The 23,587-nt window shown below is 40.4% G+C and overlaps 3 protein-coding genes across 3 annotated transcripts; 2 read left to right on the top strand and 1 right to left on the bottom strand.

Moving 5' to 3' along the window:
* The first annotated feature begins 692 nt into the window (after positions 1-692).
* Positions 693-6,223, top strand: epor (erythropoietin receptor). The gene is made up of 8 exons (XM_006805032.3): positions 693-982; positions 1,096-1,231; positions 1,508-1,674; positions 1,991-2,142; positions 2,231-2,387; positions 2,544-2,631; positions 2,764-2,851; positions 2,976-6,223. Exons 1-8 carry the CDS (start codon positions 877-879, stop codon positions 3,717-3,719), a joined length of 1,638 nt encoding a protein of 545 aa, XP_006805095.1. The 5' UTR covers positions 693-876; the 3' UTR covers positions 3,720-6,223.
* swsap1 (SWIM-type zinc finger 7 associated protein 1) lies at positions 5,980-9,474 on the bottom strand. Its single transcript, XM_006805031.3, has 2 exons — positions 8,783-9,474; positions 5,980-6,899 (listed from the first exon to the last, which is right to left on the bottom strand). Exons 1-2 carry the CDS (start codon positions 9,050-9,052, stop codon positions 6,339-6,341), a joined length of 831 nt encoding a protein of 276 aa, XP_006805094.1. The 5' UTR covers positions 9,053-9,474; the 3' UTR covers positions 5,980-6,338.
* Positions 9,374-16,935, top strand: znf653 (zinc finger protein 653). Its single transcript, XM_006805030.3, has 10 exons — positions 9,374-9,699; positions 10,120-10,160; positions 11,503-11,820; positions 11,928-12,454; positions 12,541-12,718; positions 13,784-13,868; positions 13,995-14,106; positions 14,185-14,299; positions 14,383-14,482; positions 14,696-16,935. The coding sequence occupies exons 1-10, from the start codon at positions 9,395-9,397 to the stop codon at positions 14,871-14,873; spliced, it is 1,959 nt and encodes a 652-aa protein (XP_006805093.2). The 5' UTR covers positions 9,374-9,394; the 3' UTR covers positions 14,874-16,935.
* Positions 16,936-23,587: the final 6,652 nt, after the last annotated feature.

Below are 23,587 nucleotides of genomic sequence, written 5' to 3'. Positions count from 1 at the left end.
CTGCCATAAGACACAACTTCCCTTCCCTACGCAAGGGAGGCCTCTGCTTCTAAACAGAATTCTCACTTAGCTGACTGGAAGGGATGTGAAACTGATGTGAGCAAATGTATGCAAATGTGTCATTATTTAAACAAAACGTAGCTCTTACGTCGGTGCCCATCTCACAGTCATTATACTGCCCTTTGTAAGTGATGTAAAGACGTGCTGAATTGCATTTAAACTGACGGGGATGGGCTGAGACTACTTATCTTGGGTGAAGAAACAGGGCTGTCTGCACCTCTGATAATACTAGCCAAACCAAGAAAACACGGGGGTGCAGTGAGTAGATAAGGAACCGTTTAGGCCTGCTTCGTACAGAGTGTGAGTGGGTACTCAGCGGTTTCTGTTACATGAGCACATGCAGGAATTAAACTGTCCCAGGAGACAGCAGGGGACTACAGACCACCTCCTCGGGCCAGTCAGTGTTTGCGCACCATTTCCTCAAAAGGGGTGTTATCTATCTATCCATCTAAATATCCATCTATCTATCGATCGAACTCGCTATCTGCGCGCCTTTACGCAAAACAGATCTCAGACATCGCAAACATGTTGTAAACATCAATGAGCGCGTGATTCCCGCCCACCATGCCAAAAACTTCTGAAAGACTTTATTTGCCCCACCTCTTCTGTTCTCACTCAAGGAGAAAGTAAACAGCTCGGCGTATAAGCACCTTATCGCTCACGAGCAGGCGCGTAATAACCGCGCTGCGCTATGCATGGTATCGAAACACAAAACAAGCGAGGAGAGAGCTGCGGCAGATGTGTTTGTGGCAGGTTGTTTTCCGGTGATGCAGGTGGACAATAGAGGGCCGAGGTCGTTCTGTTCCCCGAGAAGACATGATGACATGTGAGATTCTGAGTAGACTGTTGGCACTTTGCGTGATAGCCTGCGTCGCGCGAGCGGGTTCCACCCTCCAAGACGCTCGAGATTTCGAGGAGAAAGGTAAGGCATCTTTTGGTTTTGTTTTTTTTCTGGAACTTTTCAGGAAGGCGTTAGTGTGCTCCTATCATGCCATTTCACATAGTGCTCTCACATTTCCAATTTGCCACCCTCAGTGTCCATTCTCCTGAAAGAAGAACCAGAAACCCCCAAATGCTTTGCTGAAGGGAGGAAGGACTTCACGTGCTTCTGGGAGGAAGATGAGGAGAGAGCTGGCTCTGTGCATCAGTACTCCTTTACATACACCTACCAGTAAGTCACACTCATTATTAGATAAAATGAGTCTATGTGGTGATTTTTCCTTTTATCTCTTTTTCATATTACACAACCTACAATGAAAGTATTTCAGGGTTAGTGGATTTGGGTGGTTTCAGGAGATACCCCTTATACTTTCAGGTTTTTTTTCACAGCTTCAGTTCCAGAGCCTATTATTAAAAAAATAATCCAAATGCTTGATTTGTTTACAAAACAAAAACTAAAATACAATATTACTATCACAATGTTCCCATTTTCCTCTATCCTGAGCAGAAATGAAAACAGCAGCAGGTGCCCCCTCAGTGCCGTCCCTGCAGCAGGTGGGAAAATGCTGTTTGTATGCCATCTGAACCGAATTCAGATGTTTGTCCAAATGGACATCCAAGTTCATCGGGAGGGAATACTGATACACAATCGCAGCCTCCTCATCGAACTCGTCTGTAAGTGATGTTTTTTTTCCCTGCAAACGGTGCTCCTGCCAACAAATTCTGCAAAGCTTAGCACTAGATTAATGCTTTTTAAATTCGTTTTTAAGTATTTGTGCCTTACATTCTGCAGTGATGGTTAAAGGGGCTATGAACCTGCTGAGTGCCTAAAAACAAAATTGTGTACTGTAGGTTGAAATAACTGCCATCATCTGCCCATTTCTACTAAGTATGCATGCAGCATTACATCAAGGTACCTATAGATTGAGGGGAAGTGTTTCAAAGTGAGACTCTTCCCTTAACTGCTATGCAACTCTATGTCTGTGTGCAGTTCTTCTGGATCCTCCTGCTAATGTAACAGTGAGCAGCACAGGTCAGCAAGGCCAGCTGAATGTCAGCTGGGTGCCACCTCCTCTGAAGTACATGGATGACAGCATGATGTATGAGGTCTTCTATTCTCTGGCTGACAGCCACATCGGGCAGGTAAAGCAGCCTCACCCATTTGAACGTTAAACTCTGAGCAGCAGGTTTAATGATGGCCGCACATGGACTTTTTGGGGCTTTTTTGCAGGTTGAAGTGGCCCGGGCATGCTCAGAATATATCTTGAGAGGCCTGCAGTCCAGTAGAAAGTACAAGGTTCAAGTCCGTGTAAAACTGGATGGAGTTAGCTACAATGGCTACTGGAGTGCCTGGAGTGACCCAGTGTTCATGGAAACTCTTCCTGCAGGTGGTTATTCACATCAAAATGCATAACAAAAATGTATTATGTACCCCCAAAAGCACTGGCAACTCATGAAAGGGACTAAATGATGCCATGTTTTTTTTGTTTTGTTTACCGTATTCAGAGATCTAACACACATTGATCATTCTGTTCCTCCCCTAGAATTTGATCCACTCATCATCTCCCTGACACTCATCATCTCTTTCATCTTCATTGTCCTGTGTCTTGCTATGCTCCTGTCCCATCATAGGTCAGTAAGCCTGGCCCACACAAACAGATTGCTTACTGTCTGGTCTCAAAAAATGTCCTTCAGGAATTTTAAGTAGCAATAACAGAAAACACAAGTTGTGAAATATATCTTAAGAGTCTGTTCCTTTTCTAGGTTCCTTATAAAGAAGATTTGGCCAGCTATTCCAACTCCTGACAGCAAATTTCAGGGTCTTTTTACCATTTATGGTGGGAACTTTCAGGTAAGAAAAATATTAAAAGTCTACAGCCATGCAGACTGAGCCTTAGCCTGGCACAATGACACTTTGAGCTTAATGTAACATGCTCACATCAACACCATCATATTCTTTTTGTCTTTTTCTATAGGAGTGGTTAGGGCAAACCAATGGAGGTTTGTGGCTGACGCCAGCTTTCATCTACTCAGAAGAATGCCCCTCTTCTCTGGAAGTACTCTCAGAACTGAGCCTATGCCCCTCACTGCCCTCTCCACCTCTGCCACCCAAGGCCTCTAGAGCTTTGAGTGCAGTCAGGAATGAGGGCAGGGAATTGAGGAATGGGGTTGAAGAAAGAGCACTGTTGGTAAAAGACAATTTAGATGGCGAGACAGATGGGGAAAGAGCCGCACCGCACCACCACTGGTTACTGGACCGCTTGCGGGCACTCCACCAGCACCAGGTTCCCTGCTCGCAGTCTTCTCTGCTGGAGTCTCAAGACACCTACGTCACCCTCAGTGCCAACAACAACAGTGACGATGAGCCCGTGGATAGCAACCTTGAGGAAGCCTTGCCCCTTGAGGCTCTTTTTCCCTCTGGAAATACAGCATTGTGTGAATCTCACTCTGACCTGGGATCAGCGCCTCAAAGCTCTGGATCAGGTTGCATTTCTTCCCAGTCCAGTTTTGAGTACCCAAACCATGCCTGGATGGCCAAGGGCCCCGGGTACACCTACATGGCAGTGGCAGACTCTGGGGTCTCAATGGACTATAGCCCCATGAGCAGAGTTGATGAAAATGGAAAAGTGCCTGTCTACACTAACGAGTACAAGAACGCGATCCCTGCTCACAGGAAACCCTTCTTGGTGAGGCAGTACCCTGTCCATGGTGATGGCTGAGAGGAAGCTAAACTGTTTTAAAACAGACTCTGTAAGGGAATTCGGATATTCACCCAAGGCAACATGGCTTCCCATCAACTGTTACGAAAGTAACTGGGGAGGTGACTGACACCACAGTGTAAGCTAAAGAACTCTGTACATGACACTGAGGGATTGTACTTCTTGAGTTTCTCCACCATGAAGAATTTTGTAAAGCTTCATGTTAAGGCATACATATTGACCATTAACAGGTTTCTTATTAGCACCCATACTGGTAGCAGACTGGTTCTTTATTAGTCATTATAAAGCACTTTCTGATGCTGCAGTCTGCACCATATACTACAAAAATAATTAATTTGCTATCTAATTACTGCTCATTGATGGTAAATAAGGAAGTAGTTATTCATAACCTATTGCCAATATAATAGCAGTTTTCCTTTTATAGCATTTAATGAATACGGGGTATTCTTGTGAAAGACTGCACAAAAGTAAGTGTTAAGTGTTGTAATAGTGTTAAAAAACCTGTAGGTTGACAGAGGTGCAAAGGAGCAAGAAGTACTAACCTGGCACCGTTAACACCATTCTCCTTATTAATCGATAGCATACTTTTGTTTTCATATCATGTTTAAGGTATAGAATAAATGTACTGCTTTAACTAAATTTTATAATTTTCAGCTGATAGAGCTTTTATATTTCTCAGCATGAGGCACCATTTAGCACCCTAATTCACACATCACAAAAGCTACACAGACAAAAATGAACTTGCTTAAAGCAATTCATGCTGCTTGGTTAGAGCAGCATTCTCTATATAATGCTTTCCGTGCAGCATAACAGAATTTTAGGTGAACAAAGCAGTAGGAGTTTGCCTCTAGCTTTTATGTCTTCTTGTTAGAAGTAATGCGACTTTCACATTTTTTACATTGTTGTAAAGTCAAACTTCAAGTTTCTGCAATCTTTGATAAATTGTATCATTACCGACATTAAACTGTGAAATAGCACCTACTCAATCATCCAATTACCAGAAGAAACTTTGTACAAACATCATCATACATATAGCAGTTATTAATATCTATGTATACTTTTGTTCAGCTCACCGCTAAATACTGAATGAAGGCCTGGAAAAAAACTCTGCCAGAGCAGGTTTTTGATGATCATATTAATTAAGGCTTTGTGCAAGAACAAGCTCATCACCACAGCTGTTGTTACTTAATTTTTCATCATCACTGCTGTGAAAAAGAAAGTTGTGTTGTTTTTTTTTTTTCAAACTCAGCATCAAGTGTATATTATTCCAAAACGACAAATAAACTTAGCTTGGCTAACATTTGCTAAAATCTATAACGCTCTCTGTCTTTTTAAAAATAATTATGGCAAATCTGGCAGCCATCTGCAGCTATGAAAAAGCATGCCCTCTTTCAGTTAATGGAACCTCCATTGTATTATTGTACGGTCTTTACCTCACAATATGAAGGGCCTTGAGGCAATCTTGTTGTGATTTGACGCTATAAAAATATAATTGAATTGATCTCAGTTCTCGAGCTTTAAGTGACAGGTGTACTCAGTCTTTCTATACTGCTCCTGCATTTTGGCTTTGCTTTTGATAAGTAATATATATTTTTAATATGTTATTTGCAGGTGTTCATTTGAGGTTTTTTAAATTTTAAGAACTTTTGGATATTTTGGATCATATCCAAGTGTGAAACTCACTGTACTTGTACATAATAATACAGTTTTTGTTTTCTGTTTTTATCACAATTGTTTGAGAAGATGATCAAATCTGTAAATTGCTGCCATTTCCAAGAAAACCTTGGATCTTGAAGTAAAAGAAATCTAGTAACCACTACTAATGCAGGGCGTGGGGACATTTTAAGCCAATTTCCATTTTCATCAATCACTCCAAAAAATTGATTTCCATACTTTTGCACATCCTTGTTTGATTTTGTTGCTCAAAAACATCTAGCAACTGAAATTGTAGTTACTCTAAAAGCACAATTCTCAACACTGTTGAATTATTTTAGTCCAGCAAAGTGTGATATGGCAGGAAAACAAATTTTATAGCGCAAAAACTGACAACTCGCTAGCTTTCACAGTTAGTTTGCGAGAGCTTTTCTATAATAAAGTTGTCTTTTCCCCTACAAACAGGAACTAGCTCTTTACTAGGGGGAACTCACCAATGTGTATTTCTTTATGCTTAAATATACATAATAAGAGAAACTTTTTCATTTTGTAATTTATTTGAATGTGATATCAGCTACTGAAGTCTCGAGTTTCACAAATTATGATAAAAGAAAGACAAACAGAAAAGCATTACACTGTGTGTTTATTGGAATTTACAATGTGCTTTAGAGACTTTTTACTCTGTGTCATTTTGTCTTGTTATTAAGGCACTCTCAGCCAAAAATGTTGGAAAACCACTGTTTAGTTTAAGACATTCACATTCCTTAAACGTCTTTGTAAGGACTGTTAATGTTTTTGATTAACCTTCATGTCATTTAAAATTCAAACTCATTAAATATTGTACTGCTACAGCTGTTATGGTCCTTTTACCTGATATCTGAAAGGAAGAGCTTTTTTCCCCCATTTTTTGATAATCCTGTGACACTGTAATGTAGCTGTGACTACCGTCTCTACACAAAATTTCTCTCAGACCATCTTAAACTGCATTAAACCATCAGGAAAAATGAAGAGCTTCCACTCTTGGGCTACACCTGGCCTGTCGTTATAGTCTTCAGTAAAAGAAGGGTCTGTGATTCCTCTCCCGGAAAGGTAAATGTGCCACACTTCCTGTACAGCAGCTGCTGTAGCTTCATAGCCGCTGTCCTGGTCCAGAGTACAGCGTACCTGGAAATAGCGGTCAAGTACATCAAGGATAGGATCTGTTGCAGATGGGTCCCCACCAGCATTCACCTCCGACAAGAAAGAGGCAATAATGCGGCAGGGGGCTGAACTTGAACCTCGCTGTTCCAGGACTTGCGTGAGAAAGGCAGCAGTGTCACACAGCAGCGCAGCAATGTGCGCAGCGCAAGACTTCTCCCCAGGGTGAAATCCACTTTGGCTGCTGCCCCCAGGACCACACAGGAAGCTCTCCAGTCTGTCGACTATGATGAGTGAAGGAGGTGTGGGGGACGTGTTGGTAGGCTCATGAAGGCTGGCCACCTGCTGGAGGAGTTCCTCCACTGTCCTGGGATAGGAAAACTTGATTTTCTTTGACAAAAAATATATAAATAAATAGATTATTAATAATAACAACAACAATAATAATAATGATGATGATAAATACATAAACACACAAAAAATGAAAAGCTAAATAAATCATGGTAGATTATTGATTTAACCACCTAATTTTATCACTCCTAAAATACTTTTTAAATCTGGGGCTATAATTACATTTTTGTTTTAATTGCTGGGTAACTTTTCAGGCAATAATTTTTTTGGACATTTTAATAATTGATCAGCAAATTATTATGGCATTGTTGCCTGTGTTGTATTATAATCATAACCTGATCCATTTTATCTACAAAGGCTTAAAACACAATTATAATACTAGTGTTTTTTGCTTTATCCAGCTCCACGTGACACGTGGTGATAAATGCTCAATTGTTCAACTACTTGTGAATTTCTAATTTTCTAACTGCAATCAAAGATATTGATATCACAGATATTAACAAGTCAGTGACCAGTTAACATAATGCACCATATCCATGGTTGTAAAAGTGTATTCAATTATTATGTGCTTTGATTGAGCCGTACAGTAATTGTAACCATGGAAGTGGCTGGTGTAGTTCTGCTGTGTTGCAACCCTAAACCACTTTCAACCTAAACTAGACCTCAGTTATTTCTTATAGGGCTGCCACGATTAGTCGACTAGTCACGATTATGTCGACTATCAAAATCATCGACGACTAATTTAATAGTCGATGCGTCGTTTGAAGCTTTGTAAGATCCCAAAAGACGCAGGAATAAGTAGTAGGATTTAAGAGTGTAATAACGGAGTGAAACATAAGATGGCAGCACTGCATGTACAAGGATGCCAGCTGCCGTTAAACCCCGAAGAAGAAGAAGAAGCTGTGTCCCAGAATTCATATGGCCCAGCTAGTTAGTTTTAATATTACTCTTATTATTCTTTCTGGGTCACAAAACAAACGTTTAACGTGTTTTCATGCGAGAATGTAGCTATTTAAACTTCAAATATCTGTTCAGTTTATCAAGACACCACATATTTTCAAAAGCGCTCCGACATTGTCGGAGACATCTTTTACCCACCAGCTCGATAGCTAGCTGGGGGCAAGGCTCACTAGAGCCCGTGAGAACACCGGACTCCTGGCAAATCGTTTTCAAACCCACCGCCGTCTTTCGCTGCTCAGGTTAAACATGATATATAAGTCACTTAGATAACTTAAAAATGTTATTGTTTGGCTTTTTTCAGTATTTTATTTGTTCCTGAGTAAATTGGCTGAGTTTATTAAACTCCACCGAAACAATCTGCACATTTAATTAAAATTTAATAAACTACCATCTTGTCTTTATTTTTAGTTAGCACATACCTTAAACACTTCAAGCTGTAAGCTAGTTATGATTATATAAGAGCAGATGCATGCTGGTGCAATAAGCTGTGGTTTTAAGTACAATGGATGCATGATCTGATTAGTCAACTAATTGCAAAAATAATCGGAGACTAGTCGACTATCAAAATAATCGTTTGTGGCAGCCCTAATTTCTTATAATATTTATTTGTTTCCCTGACCCAAAAAAGGTTAACAGATAACAATAAAAACGGGAGTTAAAAAAAGAGGGGTATCACGTCTGCTCAAATGTCATTTTAAACACTTGCACAGGTCTGTAACGTTTATATATTCATATTATAAAACGTAAATAGCATTCACGGATTGGATGATCTGCAACTAAATGACTAAATAATTAAATAAAATGCAAGCACCTATGTTGGAAGAAGAGAAAACTTCCATGACAACGACCCTCAAAACACTAACACACAAGGGACCTGGGCTACTAAAATGTTGTTTATCACGAGTAGTGAAAAAAAAACATTTGCGAATTTGGGCACAGTTTAAACATAAAACGACCCCTACCTTTAGACTTTCTGGGCTCAGGTTGGGAACACATCTCTGCAGAGACGGTGGAAGGCTCTGGATCTGAGTCTGGGTAAAGAACATCACTTTTATGCCCATCTCCGCGGCAGCTGTGACGGAAGCCAAAAGCAGCACGGAGCGGCTGAGGCTGTGGTCTCCGACCACCAGGGTGCTGCAGGTCATTGGTGACGGAGTAATAACTTTGACATCCTTCTTTAAATCGGATTGTGACATAAACGTCCGAAAAACGAGCGTCAAAATATCAGCCATGTGTCACAATCCCACAATCAACACTTTACTAACCAAAAATGATGCTCTGGCTCAAGCTTCCCGCGTTTGTTTACATGGTGCACGATGGTGTTCGTGCTACTGCAGTCCGGATGCAACGCATTGTGTCCATTGTTACGTTCCGCTCGGTCCACACGGTTCATATTTCTATTAGCATTTCACCGATGTCTTCGCCTAGCTTAAAAGGAAAAACTAGATATTGCCGACGCAAAGTTTATAAATCTATAGCGCGAGGAAGACGAGCTCAAAATGCGTTGATATCAGTGTTTCCTGCGAGTCCTTACACAACTTCCGGCATGTCGGATAATCAAAGCATCAGCTGTTATGGCCAAGATGGCGCATCAGCTGGCAGAAGTGGAGGCTCCCCTGGACACAAACCAAGCCGGGGAGCAAGGAAAGGGTGTTTTGAGGCGCTGTAGGGGGCGACCCAGGCTTACAGACTCCGACCGAGCGCAGAGGCGGCTGGAATCCAGAAAGAAGTACGATGTCAGGAGGGTGTACCTCGGAGAGTCGCACAAGCTGTGGAGTGATCTCCGCAGGCGGACCGGTCTGAGCGACGCCGGGCTGGCAGAATATCTCATCCTACTCAACTCCACCTATGGAGAAAAATACCAGCAGAAATACTGCGGGTAGGAATGTGCTGCAGACACGTTATCTAACCTGAGTGGTATATTGACTAGCTGTTTTCTTCTGTCAGACATTGCTCTTCACATTTGTGCTAGTTTTCATCTTAAAGGGCACTTACTGTTATAACTGGACTCTACGAGGGTATATTTTCATTATTCACTGTTCAAAAATAATCTTTGTTTATGCCCTAGTTCAGTCCCTCTGTTCAATCTCACTCCCCCTCCCCTTAAGCCAACTCTTTCCTGATTTGCTGCATATAGCAAACAGAAGGTTTGAAATAAATGTTGCAATTTGTAACATCATTTTTAATACGAGTACCCACCATTGTAACAGTATGATAAAAAGCAAGCAAAAGCACAATAGTTCAACTTTAGATAAGCACTGTTTGTTTGTTGTGACTATGATGTGTTTCTGTGTTGCAGGAAGAAGATTGCCCCAGAAGTCTCGGCAAAACAGAAAAGAGGTGTGTGGAGCCATTATTACATGGAAATATTTCCAAATTAAGCACGTAGGGTTTGAGGTTGGGAATGAAGTCTGTTTAAAGCGGCTCAGTTATTTGGTGTATCAAACTGGAGCTTGCCTAAATGTTTTCTAGAGAAAAGTGCTTGCATCAAGTTAAATACACAGACAATAAAGATCCAAAATTTCACAAAGATCCAGAAGAACAGTTTTGAGGTTATAACTTAAAAAGAGTATTGTATTACACATTTGTCATTATTTTTTAAGCAGTGTGTGAGTATTTATTTACTTATTCCAACATAAAACTTGAGTACAGTGCCACATCCCAACACAAATACCTATCCTAAAGCGGATATGCATAAAATGTTTCTCATATTGTTTAAGTGTGAACGCAAATGTTACTGCATTTTCTAACGTTTTATAACTAAAAATCAAGTTTTCAACATTATCAACATGTTATGAAAAATGAAAAAATAAAAATAGTATTAATTACATAATTGTATGTGAAATGTAATCAAAGCAGTCAAACAACTAGAACTTCTTTAAATTTCGGCTGGTCTCCCTTTCAAGGGGATCGATCTCTTTGTGCCCCTCTTTCAGTGCTGCTACTATTCTTAGATCACACCCTAGGTGTCTTGTTTTGCACGCTTGCACCCTCCATCTGCAAATTATCCATCTACTTCAAACCTGTGGCATAGAGCAAACAGTCATATCTGTGTCAGACTGATCAGACGTTCACCAGTCATTAGAGACTGTCTGCAACTCAGAAGACACTTTCAAACATTGGAAGATGTCTTCCATGTCAAAGCCTGAGTGCAAGCAGGAGCATGCTCGTTTCTGTGGTGCTGCATGGAGAAATCCTTCAATAAATATCCTGATCTGTGGCACTTTGGCACTTGTTGTGCCATCATGCTGCTTAGGGCAATATTGTTCTTCACTACCTGCAGTACTTGCCACATTTGCATCCCTGCTTCACCAAAGTGAACTTGTACTTGAAGCATTGCTGTTTTGACTCATTGGAGGAGGTCTAGTGAAAGAGTTATGTTAGACCAGGACTTCCATGGAGTGATCTAAAATAGGCAGCATTTCTGCAAACAGAAAGGTCACCTTGAAGCCAACTATGACCAAATTTAAATCTTTTTGCTTTATGCATGTTTACACTGACTCCACATTAATTCTTCTTTGCTAAGGAATCAACTTTCATGTACGCTATTACTGCATGTGTTGAGTCTTAGTTGACATGTGGTTAATCTCATTCTATAAACTGTTTATCCAACAAAAATTAATCTGCCATTCATCATCCATCTCATATGCCCCCCACCCCGCAACCCGGCATATACGCTCAGGCAGGAAGCAATGTGTGTCCAGCCTCCAGAGCCTGGTGTGTTGGTACCAGCAGCACTCGCACTCTTGCCCACACGAGCCCCAGCTTAGAGCTCTAGAGACCCAGTCCAACTTCTCCACCACTGCAGTCTGGCAATGTGAAGGCAACCACTCGTTTGTGCAATACCTTTTCTCACCTCTGGGGGAGGCAAGTGACTCTGAGCATGAGGAGGGAGTGAACAGGGACAGCGAAGGAGAGTGTGCAGTCAAAACAGACGTGTCTGAAGCAAAAAACATAGTAAGCCGGAAGAGAAGGAAGGAGGCTCACAGACAGTTGAAAGGTGTGTAGAATCGTACTGTAAGTGTTTGTTTTGTTGTGTAGACTTCAGTAAATCCTACATTTCTTAATGACCAACTTGCCCTTTTATTAATCATTTTCTTTTTGTAGACGTGGGAGAAAATGTGGATGTTTCTGAGGAACATCAGGAAACTGTAAGCCAGGTAGAAGAGGTTGTAGCTCCAACCCCTGAAGCCAGCGTACTGGCCTCTTCCAAGGATGCTCCACTGACAGGACAGCCTATCTGGGAAGTGGAGATGGTGCGACAGCAAGGCTCCCTCACAGCGGCTTTTCACTCCGTCCCCACAGAGGAAGAGGAGGAGACTGAAGATCTGAGGCAAGGTAAGGATGGAGGGGAAGAAGAACGCCTCAGAGAAGAGGAAGTCAGGACTGTTAGGCACGATTATGAGTGCGTTATGACGGCATCCTTAGCTGATGAACTTGACAAGTCTGATGAGGACTTGGTGCTGTCGCAGAGCCTGAGTGGCTCAGTGCGCCTGAGTGCTCAGACAGAACTGTCAGTCCCACCGACCATGCAGGTCCAAGAGCAGAGCGAACTGTTTGAGCCTCAGACTCTGCAAACGGTGGTGACCGGCTGTGAGATTCCTGACCAGAGGACTGCTTTGGAGGGCTCACAGGTAGGTAAACGAGTATCTCACAGAAATAAGACTGCAGGAGGAGTGTGTTACTCTTTTTCATAAACTACATTTCCCATCGTTCCTAGTTAATTATCATCACTGGCCCCAGCTACGAAGCCCTGGCATCCGAGGGAATCCAACTCAACATGGGAGGCGGAAATGTGGAGGAAGTCACCTGCACCGTCATCGGGGGCGTCACCTACAACCAGGTGTGCACGGCTGACTCGAAAATCAGAACAGCAGAGGATGAGGACTCCATGACAGGTGCGCTACTTTGGAACTCGAAATTCCTGGACTTTGAAATGAAATGTTCCTATATCTGTCAGTCTTTTGATGATCATTTGATACTCAAAGTCTTCAGTCTTATTGTTATAAATAAAGCATAATTAAAATTATCTGATGTTTTATGTTTAAAATGTAACATTTGTTGCTAAAATGAGCATAAAAGCTCTGAAGAAGTTTTGAAGTTGTAAGTTGTTGTAAGTTCCTAATAAAAACACAGCAATTAAATATTGCTGTTGAATATTAAAATATTCAACTGTTGAATATTAAAATATTCAACTGTTGAATATTAAAATATTCAACTGTGCGCATCTTGAAAACTGTAAGCATTTTATGAAAGTTTAGGTTCTAATAGGAAGCACATCCGTTCTGGGAATGATTTCCACTTTTAAAAGATGCTTACAGTAATCGGCTTCACTAAGTCTGCTGGCTGACTCTGTGAGAGACTGTCACATGTCCATAACTGACGTCACTGGAAATGCAATAAAGTGCCTCTTTTTGTTTTGGGTTTATTTACTGTCAGCAAACTCAAGAGAAGCATATTTACATAGATTTGAATCATACCTGTTTCATGTAAACATCCCGTCCATTGATTTCCATGTGAATAAAACACAGAACTTGAATGTTATGATATGTTCGTGCTACTGAGATGTGTCAATTCAAGTTATATAAGCATATATTTGATTATGTTTATATAAACTTATATAAATTCATGCCAGTGTATATATGTCTAAATCACATGCATTTTAGCGCCACTGCTCGCAGTGGGCATGAACTTTGTAAAACAGGAAGTTCTAGATTACCTGTGTGAATCCCTTTTGCTCTCCTGCAACATGCAGCACCAGTCTGATAGTTTCTGACTAAATCCAGCCAATACCTAATACCAAGAAAGAGTAGCTGAGTGTAATGTGCACTGATTTGCATTTTGTTTTCTTTACACTTTGGATATTGACTTAAATGATTTGAATTTTCTTCCCAGCACTAAGATTTGACTAATGGGAGTCTTTATGTCGTCTCTAAAAGAATTTACTTGTCGTTTCCCTGCAGGTATGACTGACAAACAACTGCTGCAGCCCAGTGTTGACACTTTGGAGCTGGGCAGTGACAGACAGCTGCAGAGGAGTCTGAGCAGGTTTGAGATTTACGTACTCAACATCATCTTAAAAGCAAATAGAGAATGCCATTGTCATCAGGTCACTGTTATAAGTTGGTCTCCTTAGTGTGCCGCTCAGTCCACTGCCCCTTTTTGCAATGTCAGGTCAAAGAGAAGCAGACGAGGCCCTGTGATCGAGGCTGATGGGATGCTCAAGATGTTCCACTGTCCGTACGAGGGTTGCAGTCAAGTCTATGTAGCAATTAGCAGCTTTCAGGTAAAGTTAATTAGTCGTGCTCTGCATTTGAGCTTTTTCTGTTTCCACACACGAGATCTAAATGTCTGCTCTCTGTAGAATCACGTGAACCTAGTTCACAGGAAAGGAAGGACAAAGGTTTGCCCCCACCCTGGCTGTGGAAAGAAATTCTACCTGTCGAACCATCTGCATCGCCACATGATCATCCATTCTGGTGAGTTTGCAAAAGACGCCCCTGTGTATTTCCTGCGTGTTATCTGCATATACTTCCAAATGTAAACATGAATCTTCCTACAGGCGTTAGAGATTTTATCTGTGAAACTTGTGGAAAGTCATTTAAACGCAAAAATCACCTGGAGGTTCACAGGCGGACCCACACAGGAGAAACACCACTCCAGTAAGTTACTAATGCTTCAAACAGATCCTATTGTTACTCTTTTTAGTAATTAAACACTCAGAAGTTCAGATCACTGTTGCTTTATATTGGAATTAAAATGTGGAGCAATTGTTGAGTCACTAGTCTCTCTGGGAGCTAAATTTATTACATGGCCCCAAATATTAACATTCTCACATACATCTTGTCACCCACGTCATCGTCTTCATCTGTCAGATGTGAAATCTGTGGCTACCAGTGTCGCCAGCGCGCATCTCTGAACTGGCACATGAAGAAACACACTCCAGAGGCCCACTACAACTTCACCTGTGAGTTCTGTGACAAGAGGTTTGAGAAGCTGGACAGTGTCAAATTCCACAAGTTAAAGAGTCACCCAGACAAGCAGGCAACCTGAGGTGCATAAGCATTACTGGCTGGACACCTCCGAGACCAAAGGAAGTCTTCCAGTGAAGAGAGAGACTTTGCCGCGTCTGTATTGCCTTGCACGCCCAGGGCGATGAACATCAGCCGTGTTCTTACAGGCTGAGGATGAAGGCAGGAGTGATTCGGACTAACAGCTGTGCAGGACGCATGCTGTGTCAGAGGCTAATTTCCTCATTTGGTAAAGAGTGATTCCTAAATATTTCAAGCAACTGTTCACATACCAGACTTGGCAAAATCAGTCAGAATTAATTTGATATGTTTTCTGTTTTTGTTTTGTTTTTCAGGACAATTTCTGATATTAAAAAAGAAGAAGTGATTAAACATAGCTGTAAACATTAGCAAGGCTCGTTAACTAGCTTGCTAGTAACTGTTGCTTTCTGAGCTAGTTGTGCTTTGTTACATGTTAATTTTTATTTGGGGTTACAAATTAAGTAAAAGAACCGGTCCCATTCATGACCAGCCCACACACCGGGTAGTATATCCCCAATCTGTGGGAACCAATTCAGGATGCTAATTTTTTTCAGCAACCATATTTGTTTCCTCTGGCGTGAGCAGACAGTTGTGTAATAATAAATGTTTTTGTAGGCTCTGGAAAGTGTCCTGCAGTTACATAAAGGGCATATTGAAAACATACAAAAAAAAATGTATTTTTTCATGTGTAACCATGAAGATCTCTGTTTCCTTAAACAATTCAGTTCAGTTTCATTTATACAATGCTAAATCCCAAAAGCTGTCACCTTAAGGTGCTTTAAATAGTAAAGTCAATATAAAGTCCAGCAATCAGACGACCCCATATAAGCAAGCACTTTGCAAAAGTGGGAAGGAAAAACTCCCTTTTAACAGGATGAAACCTCCAGCAGAACCAGGCTCAGGGAGGGGCAGCCAGTGGGAAACAGGACAAAAGACACTAATGGCATAGAGCTAAAAGGTCAAAATAGTGCATCACGGGAAGCCCCCTGGAGCTTAGGTTTATCACAGCTTAACTAAGGGATGGTTCATTGTGACGAGCCCTAGTTTATAAGCTTTATGAAAAAGGAAAATTTGGGTTGCTCTGGACAAAAATACTTCATTGGTTTCTCGGCTTTGCTCGTTAAAAAGCAAAATCCTCAGCTGATTTAAATATAGCTAAACTCAAATTCACAGTCCTTTTCCGAAGCACCATTGCTATGTTTGAGTCGATCCCTGGAAGTCTCATTCTGACCACTTACATCTGTGGTCCTGGTAAAATCGACTTTCGTGTCAAAATGACTAAGAAAGTACTTTCAGCTCCTTTGATATTTTCCAAGTTGATGAATCTGCAGGTTTTAATTTAGCACAGATATTATAGGAGGTTGGTGCAACTCTAGCATATATCTTGCCTTGGGAGCAGTACCAGGACTACAGTAGCTTTGGACCACCTGAGGCTGGGTTTGTGTCTCCTCCTGGAGTTGATTTAGTGATCTTTTGCACATAAGATGAATGTGCTAGCCACTACACCATGGACTCACTAGACTGACCTACGAGTCATAACTGTTAAGGAGACCTGTATCTCTGTCTGTGACTTGGAAAACAAACAACCATTTTCAGTTTTCTTTGTCATTTACAAGTTAGAGTTTAAAGTCCTGAGCTATCTGATTAGTTGGAAATGGCCTCCTCAAACACAGCAACTATTATTTGCTCTCTGTCAGTGCAGTAAAATTCAAATTTTTATCCATCCTGACAAAGTTAATTCCCAACCCTTCTACTTGCTTCATTTGGCTTCCTGCTTATTCGCCAAAACTAAATTCAAATTGGAAGAGAGTGGTTTTGGCATGTTTGCAGAGAGGAGCGATTTGCTTTTTATGGGCAGAATCACAGAACTGATCGATCCAGGTAACATAACTGGTCTGTAGGTTGTGTCTGTCTACACTGCATGTACAAATTCAAATGTAGGCTTTTCTGTTTTAGTCACTCAAGGCGACTGCTGCGTTGCTCGGGAGAGCAGTATTTATTTGACAGAGTCCAATGGGAAAGCATGTGAGATTGATGTGACAGTTTCTCAGGAAAATTCACCTTTGCCTGTGATATTTTTTTTGTATTTTTATTTTAATTTTTTAAGAAAATGCACTTTTTCTTCTCTTCTGTCACTTTGGCTAACTGGTGAATCAGTAAAAAATATGTCACTATGACTCATGTTTGTGCCATTTCTTTCTTTTTTCTTAATGACACCTATTTGACACATGATTAATATGCAGGCTGTTTGTGCCTGTTACATAATGCAACCCAGGGTGTGTGTATGTGTGTGTTTTTGAGTAGGTGTGCATAAGGAGTAAGAAGCATCATGAAAACCATGCAGATGACACCTAGTTATGAAATCTTTTCACAGGATCTGGACCCTGTGAGTCAGAAGAATATTGAACATTAGAAAATAGTTTCAGTAAAACGTTTAGCTTGGGGCACATTAGAATCCTCCTGGTCACATTAAAATACTGAGATGAGATGCTTAGGAAAGAAATTACAGGTTTTCCATGTGAAATATGAGGTCATCCAATAGGCTACCAAGATTTATTTAGTCTTCACCTCTGCTGCGCCTTAACTCAACATTTTTTTAGTGTTTTTGATCTGTTCTTTCTTTAACAATTTTGAGTGAGTGGTTTTTGACCCTCTTTGATCTTTTTTATTAGCTTGTGTGATTTTCAAGTAAAACGAAAGTCACAGTGTAAGCAACACGAGGCCAAAGTCTCAGGAGCAGTCATCTTGCTGCTAACTAACTTTCCATTTATTTAAAGGAAACCTATTATGCTTTCACAGAAACCAGTTTGAGGTGTTTTAAACTTTGTTACGTTGTGTGTTAGCAGCCATCAGAAGTTTGGGTATGCTGTGGCCATAAATGGGTGGACACGGTCAGCAACAATACTCAGGTTAGGCCGTGAAGTTTAAACAGTTCTCAATTAGTGTTAATTTGCCAAGAAGCTATCCTTATGGCACCACCAGCGTGAACTGCTGATGCAGCAGAAATCAAAACTCATGAGACCAAAACCTTTGGAAAGGAAGTACAGGACATGGCAAACAGCAACAACTGTAAAGAGAAATAAAAATACCCCCCACTCACAGATGAACAGTTTCCATCCACTCTATAAGCACAAACACATCATACACAGACACCTTAGTAGGACTACCGAATGTAGTGATGAAGATTTTGTAATGAAGGACGGAATATATTTGATGTGTGCATGCGTACAAACAAAGCTCTATTTAAAGAAGCAGTCCTATTGTTCTGAGAAATATCACAGAGAATAGCCGCTCTGCTGATGCTTGTGCAAACTGGCACTCCCTCAGTACGTCATCATGGTAAACAACTTCTTTCACATTATAATAGAAAAGCACTGTCCCATATTTTCCCTGCCTCTTTCATAGGTGGCCTTCCCTGCTCAGATGGAATAATCGGGTTCCCCAATTGAGCACGAGACACAGATCGTTTTGTTTTTCTTTTGTTTGTTTGTCCAATTGGGAAAAAGCTCATATCACTTTGGTATAAAAATCACTGTTAATTATTAGTGAGCTGACAGTTAAATGAATTTCTGCAAATGGTCATTTCAGTTTTAACAAACAAACAAGTTTGGGTCTTAGGAGGTTAAAGCAAGTTAAACCCTTTGTCCATTCTAAAGTTTGTATATGATTCAAGACATAATAGATGATCTTGACCTTACCAGGTCTTAAAATTAGGTAAATACAACATCAGATGAACAACAGTGTTATTCTATTTAACAAAACCTAATCCAGCGGCAGAGTGGGGAAAGTATACTTCATGATTCAATAGCTTGTAGAATAACCTTCAGCAGCAATAACTGAGCAGTTTGTAATGAGGTGTTTGAGCTGATATGCTGTGTTTGGTTTTCTCCAGATATGGCGCTGTGCATTATAGCCAGTCATCTCCACTTTGGTCTCGTCAGTCCAAAGGATTTGTTCAGATGCAGCTTTGCAAACCTAAACGGTATTTGTTCGTTTTATAAACAAGTCACACCTTTTCACTCTGTTCCTAATTATACTGTCATCAGCTTTAACATTTAACATGCTAACTGAGACCTGTAGAGTCTGAGAGATTTTGACAGTTTTTCTGAGTATTGCACGGTCTGATGTTTGAAAGATATTGATACGATATTGTGTTAACATACACGTGAAAGCTACAGAGCAGCAAACAACTGCCAGAACTCCTGCTTTTATAGAGGTGCTCACACTCACTGATGATCAGTTAAGCAACTGCATTTGATTATCAGCACCTGGTCGGTACTTACCCTTTTAATTCCTATGGAAGCTGTAAGCGTGTGCTTAGTTTTTCCACACACTGCTACCGCATTTTAGCTCACTTTTGTTAAATAACTAATGACACAGCACTGTAATGTGTTGCAGTATTTACTTTTATGCGAATCATTTAGTATTTTGTATATATTCATGTTGTTTTCTTTGTTCTTTTTAACTCTGTGATGCAGTAAATATCAGATACGGGTAACATGACAAATGTTCAGTTTATAAAGGAGTAGGTAATGGATGATACTAGATTCTAATTTATAAATAATCGGGTATGAATAACTTGAGCTTACTATATAATATTATACTGCAGTATATTTCTAACTAACTAGGCAGTTCATTCTGTTTCTCTTACTTCTCTTCTTTAACGCATTTTTTCTAATGCCAACGTGAAAGAAAGGAAGACTTGAAATTAGAGGTCAAGTGTGTGGCATGATCTTTGGATGCCAACTACATAGTGGGACATTTAGACATGTCATTTAGTAGTATCATTTCCAAAGTTTTGCCAATACAAACAACGGCAGCAGAATTCAAAGCAAAGTTTTAAATATAAAAAAGACATTCTCTCAACATTTGACCTTATTTGACCTTGAAGAAGAGGTCAAAGGAATATTATCTGAGGTTGGGTTAATATTATTAGGAATATTATTTATAATCCCTATATATCACTCTCTATTTGTCTATATATTGTCAATATAATGGATGATTATATTCCTGGATGATTGAGAATGCATCAAGACATTGTCAATACAAGCAATGGCAGTGCTAAACATAGTTTTACAAAGCTTTATGTAGTATTGTTGTCACTAACCGTCAGATTAATCTACTGGCCTTTGAGAAAAGGTCAAAGGTCAGATGTGACATGATTTTTTTTTCAGTCTAAATTCTAAATAAATTACTTTTTTCTTTTTTAATTCATGTTTTTGTCTGACAGCAGAACATAAAAACATTGACTACAGGAATAGTTATCCCCATACAGTCAAGTCTCTGTCCTGTTTTTTGAATAGTACTTAAAAAAAACCATATCGCACAAAAGTGAAAACAAAATCACAAACAAACAAAAATTTTAAAAAAGTACAAACAGAGTGTTTATAAACTTAGCTTGAGCTTGACCTCTGGGTATACTAAACGTTTACATTCAATACAAAACACATATCACAATATCTGTCTAAACAGACCTATCCTCTATGTAGTGCAAGAAGGGACCCCAGACCTGATCAAAGATATCTTCTCTCCTCTCTGTTCATATAAAGCCATTTTTTTCAGTCCATTCCTTAAAGCAGCAAGAGTTAGATGACGTCCAGTGTGCCATTATTATCCTGCACCCTGTTATGGCAGCCAGACGCACCCACAGCTTCTGTCTTCCAGATAGATTAATGCTATCTGGTAACAGACTCAGGACACACAAAGTGGAAGACTTCGAGAGATCAAATTGAAAAGGACCTTTCAAAAGGTTAATGATCCCATTGCACATGTGGACATTTTTTTCACATGCATACAGCATATGAACGAAAGTCCCGGCTTATTTCTGACACTTCCAGCAGGTGTTTTTGTCAACTAAATTCAGTCTGAATAGTTTGTTAGGGGTCCAATAGCTTCTGTGGAGTAATTTGTACTGGATACGCTGTGATTGCGTGTGGCATGAGCAACCATACCAACATATAACCAGCTTCTTCCAACTGTCCTCTGAAATCTGGATTCCCAAATCTCTCTCCCAGCCCAGCTTCAGCCCCTCTAGACAGGCGATTGTGCCTCTCTGAAGAGCCCACAGAATTTAGACGGTTTGATTCTTTGGTTACCAAATAAATCCCCCAACTTAATTCCTGCACTAGCCTACGTAAACGGTTTCTTACCAATTAATAATTTCTTATTATACCAAATAGAGGCTCTAGAGGTAAGATAAGGATTGGTATTAATGAACTGGTGAGCTCTAAACCAAGTCTCTTGTTTAAAAGCCAGTACTGGTCTTCCCCTGTGAGAGAAAAAGGCCTCTAAAGATGTCGGAGTCACTAGGCTTTCCTCAGTCACTACCCAGCACAGCTTCCACTCAGGAGAGTTATTTATCTTAGCTAATTGGGAGATAGAAAACGCATAATGGTACCAGTTCATCTTGGATAGTGCTAATCCACCACTATCTTTGACAGCATGTACTTTGGACCAAAGAAAGATTGTTTTTTGCCTGCCCACACATACCCCTCCACAACTGTATTATAAAGCTTGAAGAGGTTGAGTGGAAATATTATAGGTAACTTAAACAGATTATACTGGAGCTTTGGCGAAACAATCATCTTTACTCCATCTTTTCCTCCAAGCGGGAGATTCTGTTCAGTTTCATTAAGAGACTCAATTCCACCTTTCACTGCGTTCATGTCATGAGCTATCAGCTCCAGAATAGATCTTATGCAAGTCAACTCAGCAGCCACATTATCTTTGGATGAACTCCTAACATCATCTCCATTTAGTGACTCGGCTATTCTGGATAACGAAGTAGCCTGAGAATTGTTGGCTTTCCCTTTGCGAGGTACTCGGCTGGGTATGTGTGAAATAATGACTTTTCTAACTCATTCCACTGCAATTGCAGGACCTAGACCAAAGAAAAAAAATCAATGGACTTTAACTTATTTTTTTACGAGAGTTTGGGAGGAATATGAGCTTTGCTCTGACTTAAGCTGCCATCCTGGGCGGGCATACCACGTGACCCTCATCTAAACTCTTTCTATATGTTGACAGTACACACAACACTTTTCAGAATAATATTTTCTAAATGATAAGGCTTTTTTTTAACTCATGAATCATTAAGTTAACCTTAAAGACTTGTGGTGAATGTAAAGCAAATTTTGCAGCTGGCAGAATGACACACACACGCTACATGACCTCCTCTGCGGAGGTAATAAACAGCAAGTGAATTCAGACACAGACCACGGTCTCTGGGTTCACAGCATGTGATATATCCCACCTGCCTCTTTATTCCAAATTAGAACATTATCATAGCCATCTAAGTAATGGATGAGCGCCGGTACTTGTAGAGAACTGTGTGAAACTTTAAAGCTAAAGATATTCTTTACACAACTAAATTATGATCTTTCAGAGAAATATGACTTAAACCAGAGTAGGGCATATCCCTTAATCCCAATGAAACATTCCTGTGTGGAATAAAACGTCATCAGTGGTCTTCCAACCTACATTAAGATCTGACAGGAAAATAAAAAAGATTATTGTCTGAAGATCAATAGCAACTTTCACCAGTTCTGATTCTGTGATATGATGTGCTGTATGCCCTGACTGCAAGGAGGTATGTAATTTGCAAAAGCTTTTTCAAGAATTTCAGGGTTTTCAGGCTTTGATAAGCTGAGTTCAGTGATTGGAAATCAGCCAGAGAAATCTTTGGAAAGGATGATTTTAGATTTGCATACAGTGTTGGGAAGTAACGGAATACATGTACCGCCGTTACGTATTTAAAATACAAAATATGAGTAACTGTATTCCGTTACAGTTACCGTTTAAAAAGGTGGTATTTAGAATACAGTTACTTTGCTGAAATAAATGGATTACACGGCGGTACTTCCCTGTTTCATATTGTGGCGGGTCAGGCCTGTTTGGGTTTTGTTTGACAGCTACGTTCTGGTGTTCCAGGCGGCAGCGTTGCGGTTGCCATGGTTACAGAGTGATGCTCTCTCTCTCTCTCTGCGTGTTTCCTGGGTGAGAGAGGCCTTTTTGTTGTTGTTGTGCTAAGCTAATAGGCAGAATGCTACCGGTATAGCTCTAAAGAATGTAGCATCATAGGCAGTGTAGGCCGTGCTGCAGGGAGAATGGACTGCCATACCCGTTATGTGTCTGTGAGCGAGGGAGGGAGAAAAAGGAAAAGTACGAGCTGTCATCGAGCAAAAACGGGAGCTGGAAGCATGTAAATATAATAATAACCACTGCAGCCAAGAAGAGTGCCTGACGAGCCCAGTTGTAAGTAAGCTATTAAGACTCGACTGTACACCGTGTTCGTGTTTTCCTCCAAAAACAATAAGTTCTGTTGGAGCAGCCTTTCAACGCCTCTCTCTGTCTCTCGCTAGCAAAGTTGACCCAGACAACAAAGTAAAGCTATTTTTCGGCTACGAGCCCGACACAGAACCCACCGTATTAGCCAGAGGTCCCTTTACTACGGTTCGGAGCCGCGAACCTTCAGTAACAGTAATAAATCACAGCAATAGTACATTCATGTAGATGTAAACAGCACGATAATATATTAAGTAATCCAAAGTATTCAGAATACGTTACTCTCATTGAGTAACGTAACGGAATACGTTACAGAATACATTTTGGGGCATGTATTCTGTATTCTGTAATGGAATACATTTTAAAAGTAACCTTCCCAACACTGTTTGCATACCACCTTTTTCTTTCCATTTGATTTCATATTTTCTTTAA

This window comes from Neolamprologus brichardi, chromosome 4 (assembly GCF_056152115.1).
Source record: "Neolamprologus brichardi isolate AB-2024 chromosome 4, ASM5615211v1, whole genome shotgun sequence".
Lineage (NCBI taxonomy): Eukaryota > Metazoa > Chordata > Actinopteri > Cichliformes > Cichlidae > Neolamprologus > Neolamprologus brichardi.
The sequence above is the reverse complement of the archived record's forward strand: the minus strand, read 5'-3'. Positions and strand labels throughout refer to the sequence as shown.

What these genes read in the sequence shown, in the direction of transcription:
- epor (XM_006805032.3), top strand. Translation starts at nt 877, where the DNA reads ATGATGACATGTGAGATTCTGAGTAGACTGTTGGCACTTTGCGTGATA. An exon ending in ATGCTCCTGTCCCATCATAG is followed by an intron (nt 2,632 to 2,763) that starts GTCAGTAAGCCT and finishes TTCCTTTTCTAG; the next exon opens with GTTCCTTATAAAGAAGATTT. An exon ending in TTTATGGTGGGAACTTTCAG is followed by an intron (nt 2,852 to 2,975) that starts GTAAGAAAAATA and finishes CTTTTTCTATAG; the next exon opens with GAGTGGTTAGGGCAAACCAA.
- swsap1 (XM_006805031.3), bottom strand. Translation starts at nt 9,052, where the DNA reads ATGGCTGATATTTTGACGCTCGTTTTTCGGACGTTTATGTCACAATCC. An exon ending in TGAGCCCAGAAAGTCTAAAG is followed by an intron (nt 6,900 to 8,782) that starts GTAGGGGTCGTT and finishes TTTTTGTCAAAG; the next exon opens with AAAATCAAGTTTTCCTATCC.
- znf653 (XM_006805030.3), top strand. Translation starts at nt 9,395, where the DNA reads ATGGCCAAGATGGCGCATCAGCTGGCAGAAGTGGAGGCTCCCCTGGAC. An exon ending in GGCTCACAGACAGTTGAAAG is followed by an intron (nt 11,821 to 11,927) that starts GTGTGTAGAATC and finishes TTCTTTTTGTAG; the next exon opens with ACGTGGGAGAAAATGTGGAT. An exon ending in GGATGAGGACTCCATGACAG is followed by an intron (nt 12,719 to 13,783) that starts GTGCGCTACTTT and finishes GTTTCCCTGCAG; the next exon opens with GTATGACTGACAAACAACTG.